General features: G+C 45.4%; 1 protein-coding gene across 1 annotated transcript; it reads left to right on the forward strand.

The window, feature by feature from the left end:
• Window positions 1-4,189: 4,189 nt before the first annotated feature.
• NPBWR1 (neuropeptides B and W receptor 1) lies at window positions 4,190-5,539 on the forward strand. The gene has a single exon (XM_063177848.1). The coding sequence runs from the start codon at window positions 4,228-4,230 to the stop codon at window positions 5,209-5,211; it is 984 nt and encodes a 327-aa protein (XP_063033918.1). The 5' UTR covers window positions 4,190-4,227; the 3' UTR covers window positions 5,212-5,539.
• The last annotated feature ends 791 nt before the right edge of the window (window positions 5,540-6,330 follow it).

Below are 6,330 nucleotides of genomic sequence, written 5' to 3' on the forward strand. Positions count from 1 at the left end.
GGCCTTGTTCACTGATGTGAAACCCTGCTTTGATACTTTGATACTATCACAAACAAAGGACAGATAATAAATACTATAAAGCCTGATAGAAGACACCACAAAAAACACACAAAAAAACCCAAAACACAAAAAAAAAAAAAAAAAAAAGGACTGAATGGAAATAACCGCTCCTCTCAAACAGTTTTGCCATATCTCAAACAGATATGGCAAAAGGAAATAGTAAGAACTGTGTTTTTCAGCTCTGGAGAAAAGACATTGAAGTATTCACACATGGAAAAAATCACCACAGGGGATAGAAAATGTTGTTACATTTGGGACAGGAAAATAACCAAAGGGTTTTTGATTGTGACAAAAGGTCAGGGTCTGAAGAACAGATTTTGTTGAACAAACAGTCTGGAGAGCATGTAGTTCTGCCATCACTGGATGTTTCCTGAAAGAATTCATGCAAGACTGCAAAGATTGACAGAATTTGTGAAGACTGGAATAGAGAAGCCTGATCTTGAGGTCACCTGGCAATTTTATTCCTTTCTACCTAATAAATAGATCTACTAATCCAACATCACAGAGGGAGACTCTCAACTGAATATTTTTGAACTCCTTCACATCTGCACACTGTGTTGGTAAATAATTCAGTCCCAAAGGTAGAAAATTAGTGCATTGCAGAAGCTGCAGCCTTGCTCCACTGCTGAGCACTGCTGTTTTCTTTACTGATTGATGAGGCAGTCCTGCAAACAGAATTATGTAGTGCTTTTTCCCCACTTGAGATGGTGGAAGTCCTTCAAAACTGACCCAGATCTCTACTCAAATGGATCTCTGTCAAATGGATTTAGCCCACAGGAAGAAAGGATACATTCTGAAATTCAGACATGGATCAATTCAATAAAGAAGGTCCAAGGCTTGTAGGCTCATTATGGTGAAATCTCATCTCTTAGTGGCAATTCATGAAGCCATTTTCTCCTTTGTTGCTCATCTAGATCACTAGACAATGATACTGAAATACAGCAAAGAACCAATTATGACTTAAACTGCTCAAAGAAAATGATATATGACTTCTTTTAACCTGGATAGCACGAACTGCTTAAAGTATCCAGAAGGAAACACAGTCAGAGATATTCTGTATGCAAGAGAATGATTACAAATCAGTATCTTCTCAAAGGCTGTGAACATGCCTAATGACCACCCAGTACAACTGTTTGTCAGCAGGCACAGCTCCACCAGAGGTATTGGGGTCACAATTCACTGGCCAAGATCTGCATTTGCCCTACAGATTTTAATGGCCCCCACAGAATATGCTGTGGTTGTCAGTCTGAACTTGCCAATCCCGACAGCCTCACCTTGTAGAAGTTATTCCTAACACTTCTCATTTCTGTTTGCTTTCAGCTGAAAGGAAGATGGTCTGTGCACCTGCTGAGACATTGAGACACACTCTGTGGCTTGGAACTATCCACACAAAAAAGAGAATTTCTAAGTTTACAGAAGTCAGCTATAAATTTATAAAGGCCTTTGACTGCCTTTCTGGGAAACTGATGTTATAAAAGGAGAAAATAATTACTTCAACTGCTGTATAAAGACCTGATGTCTTTTGATGCCTTTAAACACTACACCAGTATCAGCAATGAACACCTGATAATGGAGGCAAGTTGTTTATAGATGTGCTGCACAGGCAGCTACAATTCCCTCAGTAATGACAGCAGTTCACATAAATACATCAGATATTTAATAGGCCCAAAATCCATTTCTTCAGCTACCAGGAGAGAGGAAAAATGCAGATTCCTCCTAGTCAGCTTTCTATTAGGATTGCAATTTTAACCCTGCAGAGTCAAAAGACCCCAAGACATTTACTCCACAGAATAAAGTTATTGCTGAAGTTAGGGGATCTTTTTCTGGGAACAAGAAGGGGAACAAGAAGGGAACAAGATGGTTCCCTCTAGAACCAATGATAAACTGAAAGGAAGAGAGTGGGTACAAACACCATGGCAAAAGCATTGTGATAAAATTTTTGTACACATTTAGGTGATATCATCACCAGAACTTGCATGTAAGCAACTAAGTGCCTACAAAGCACCAGTGTGGAAGAACTCCCCAAGAACCTCAGAAGTGGGGCACCTCTGTCATACTACTGCTACAGTATGAGGAATAAGCACATTGAGTTTCCAAAGCTACATTCACTTTAAGACAACTGTGTTTAAAACTTAAAACTAGGTCAAAAAACCTGGCTCAAATGCTAGCTTCTAATAAACTCCATAGCAAAGGTGATATTTTCATTACTTGGATTGTGAAACTATAGACAAAAAAAGGGAAGCAGAACTCCATGATGACCCTGCAGCATTGTATTTCTGTCATTCTCATGGGAGTGCACAAGTGTGTGAGCACATTTTTATCTCAGATATTTCTGTAAAGGAAGTTAAGAATCACAGAGCACCATATTCTGTATGGTGAAGTATCCTTTGCTATATATTGTAGCTAGTAATATGAAATAATGTAAGACAGAGTGCTACAAAAAAATCATAGCCATAATGAAGCAGAGGTACTTCTCATGCCCTTTTTCATGGATTTACTTAATAATTTATTTGCTTGGATTTTGAGGTTTGTGCTATCCTGCTGATTTAGGTAATTATACATCATAATACGGGAGAATCAGAGCCAGGCTGTGTTTATCTCTCTCCATGGTACTAGCTTACAGATAATAAACAATTATGCCAGTTTGCCAAAAGATTCATTTATTATGCTATTAGTAATTTATTAGTAGTTATTCATAATGTATGTGGTCAGTCCTGCTTGTAGCATAAAAAAAAAGTTGTTTACACTTCCGATTTTAGAGATGCAGAAGTTTTGTCAAATGTACTACAATAGTAATGGTAATTACAAATGTGTTACAATGTATTACATAGAATTCTCACATTGAAAAGGCAACGAAAATGAAAATAAAATTAGATAGATTTTATGCCATGTACTTTTTGGAAAAAAGACTCTGATAATCAGGAGCTCTGAATTACCCTCTAAAAAAAGATTGCCTTCCCAGGGTTATATTTCAGTTTATCGCTAGCACAGAGTGAAGGAGTCAAAGTGTCAGGCAGAACCAGAACTACTGTGCATCCATCCTGCTTCTGAATCTCACATCCCATGAAAAATGTGTTTTCCTGGCCAGTTCCCAGAATCACAGATTACTTTGGGCCGGAAGGGAGCTGAAAGGCCACCCAGTCCAACCCCCCGCAGTGAGCAGGGGCACCTTCCCCTCGATGCTGTGGCTCGGAGCCTGATGCACAGCATCGCGCTGCCCCCGCCCCGCCCGGGACAGTCCCGGGGCCGGGCAGGCGCTGAGTGCTGAGCTCTCAGCCCCAGCAGGGGCGCAGATACCCCAGATGATCCAGCTGGGATCTCTGTCCCCATTGCTGCGCGGCCGGACCGCGGGAGGAGATGCGAGTCCAGGTAAAGCACAAACCTCTTCCAATGCTCCAGCTTCCGACTCTTGAACCATCCTCTGCCGTTCGCGTCACCTGTTTCTTGCTGGCCAGATCGAGTCGGACGCGGCTGTAACTCTCAGAATCCGGCAAAGGAGCGGGGCCGGCACATTCCCCCCGCACGGACAGCGCATCCCGCCGCTCCGGGAGCCGCGCCGCCGCCGCCGGGCTGCAACAGGTCAGTGCAGCCCTGATCCCCCCTCACAGCGCTCTCTCAGTCGGGAACGGGGGTGCCTTTTGCTTTTCGGGGAGCACACCGAGGGCACCGGCTCCCCCCGAGAGCAGGACCCCCGCGGTCCGAGCAGCTCCGACCCAGAGGCGCCGCCGAGAGCCGGCGGGGAAGGGACCGAGCAGCGCCCCTGGGCTCCCAGGAGAGCGCTGTCCCCCTGGGATGGCTGGGACTTCGGGGAAGCTCCAGGCTGACCACTGTCACCCTGGGATGGCTTTGGGGGAGCCCCAGGCTGAGCGCTGTCCCCCTGGGATGGCTGGGCACTTCGGGGAGCCCCAGGCTGAGCGCTGTCCCCTCGTGGCACTCCCACGATGCGGGAGGAGGGAAGGAGCAGCCACTGGGACACTTGGCTGCTGGCAAAGCCCTTGGCGATCTTCCCTTGCTGCCGTCAGGGTGCCAGTGGGAAGCATATGTGAGATTTTGGCAGTTGGGTGTGCCAGAGGGGACAGCCTTGCGAAGAGCAGAGGTCTCACTTATTTTTCCCCACTTTCAGGTCATCCTTACCACCAGTGAGCCTAGCCATCCTCTCCTGTAGCCATGGAGAACTTCTCCCTCCCTGAAACCAATTCCTCATGTGCAGACTGCACTGGAAGAGGACATGGGAGTCTGAATATGTCCACTACTCCAGTAAGCCCCAGGTTCTACATCACAGTGCCTGTCATCTACTCTGTCATCTGTGCCGTGGGATTGACAGGCAACACTGCTGTCATCTATGTCATCCTCAAAGCACCGAAGATGAAAACAGTAACTAACATCTTCATCCTCAACCTGGCCATTGCTGATGAGCTCTTTACCTTGGTGCTGCCCATCAACATTGCTGACTACCTGCTCCTGCAGTGGCCCTTTGGAGAGCTCATGTGCAAGTTCATCATCTCCATAGACCAGTACAACATCTTCTCCAGCATCTATTTCCTCACTGTCATGAGCATTGACCGCTACCTCGTTGTGGCAGCCACCACCAAGTCCAGGAAGGTGTCCTACCGCACCTACCGAGCAGCCAAGATTGTCAGCCTCTGTGTCTGGTCCTTTGTCACCGTCATCATCCTGCCCTTCGCCGTCTTTGCCAAGATACACGAGGAGCAGGGGCGCTCCCACTGTGTCTTCGTGTTCCCCCACCCCGAGAGCGTGTGGTGGAAAGGCAGTCGGATCTACACCCTTATTTTAGGCTTTGTCATCCCAGTGTCCACCATCTGCACCCTGTACACCACCATGCTGTGCAGACTGAGACACGTGCAGCTCCACTGCAATGCAAAGGCTCTGGACAAAGCCAAGAAGAAGGTGACGCTGATGGTGGTTGCTATCCTAGGTGTGTGCCTGCTCTGCTGGATGCCCTTTCACCTTAGCACAGTGGTGGCCCTCATTATGGACATCCCACAAACTCCCCTGGTCATTGGGATTTCCTATTTCATCACCAGCCTAAGCTATGCCAACAGCTGCTTCAACCCTTTCCTGTACGCCTTTCTGGATGAAGGCTTCCGGAGGAGCTTTCGCAGACTGATCAATCGCAGAGCCACCTCATAAAGCCGGCCCAGCCCTCTCTCCTGTTCTGTCCTGTGTCCCTGTCACAGTCACCTGCTCTTCCTGGGTGATTCCAGCCCAGAGAGTGCTTTCTCTCCAGTCTCCTCGTGATGGCTCACTAGGCTTCAGGTTGTTGCACTACCCAGGACATGAACTGGGGACAGGTAGATCTTTCTCACCTCCTGCACTCATTTCCTTAGCGCTGCCCTGGCTTTTTGCTAGTTTGTTGTTGGCTTTTTTTAATTCCTTTTCTCTAGTGCTCACAGAGCTGCCGCAGGTCCCTTTTCCCTTTTGAAAGGCATTGCTTTGTGAACTCAAGCCACATGACTGTCTAAATTATCAGTGATTTGTAAAGCCCAATAAAAGTGTGTTACCAAGTGTCTTGCTTAATAATACCCCAGCCTCTTCTCTACCTACAGGACCTGCTTACCAAAGTCTTGCAAACTTAGCAACAGCTCCAAAGGATAACAAATAAACAAAGGTATTGAGCTCATTTCACTTTAAAGGAGAATAAGATAAGGCAGCCAAAATCCATGAGAACATGTAAGAGAGATATCAGTCTGAACTTTAAAGAAAGAAGAGCAACCCCTCCCTAGTGAATAAAAGACGCAGATATGGGTTTGGAGCCACTTGCTGCAGAAAATAGCTTAACAGTACACTCGGTCATTGTAGTTTATAAAAAATGCAACTTTTGTTTTTATCAGAAGTGGTGATTATTATTTGTCACGTGTTTATGGGCTGTTGCACTTACAGATATTTATTTTGTGGTCCTAGAAAACAGAATCAGAGGCTATCTTCAGAACCAGTAACCTTTTAAGGGTTTGAAAAGATCCTTCTGAAACATGGGAATAACCTGAGTTCTTCCCTTAGAAATCACAAATAACTTGCAGTGGTTAGGTTACTTTTAAGCTATCTCTCACATACTTCCACCTTTTGGTAAGATTTATTAATATTTCTCTTAAAAAGGAGAAGTGAAATAAAAATAAATTTTAAAAAAATACCCAAAAGATAAGTGAATATTGCCTGAAGGAGGAGAGAGAGGGTGAATGAAAGTTTCACTAGAATTCACATGTCCAAACACTGTATGAGGAGGATTCTTCCTCCAGTCTCATCTCCTCTTTT

This window comes from Melospiza melodia, chromosome 1 (genome assembly GCF_035770615.1).
Source record: "Melospiza melodia melodia isolate bMelMel2 chromosome 1, bMelMel2.pri, whole genome shotgun sequence".
In the NCBI taxonomy this organism is placed as follows: Eukaryota; Metazoa; Chordata; class Aves; order Passeriformes; family Passerellidae; genus Melospiza; species Melospiza melodia.

Bases quoted from the DNA above. Each gene is read 5' to 3' on its own strand.
- NPBWR1 (XM_063177848.1), top strand. From the start codon at position 4,228: ATGGAGAACTTCTCCCTCCCTGAAACCAATTCCTCATGTGCAGACTGC.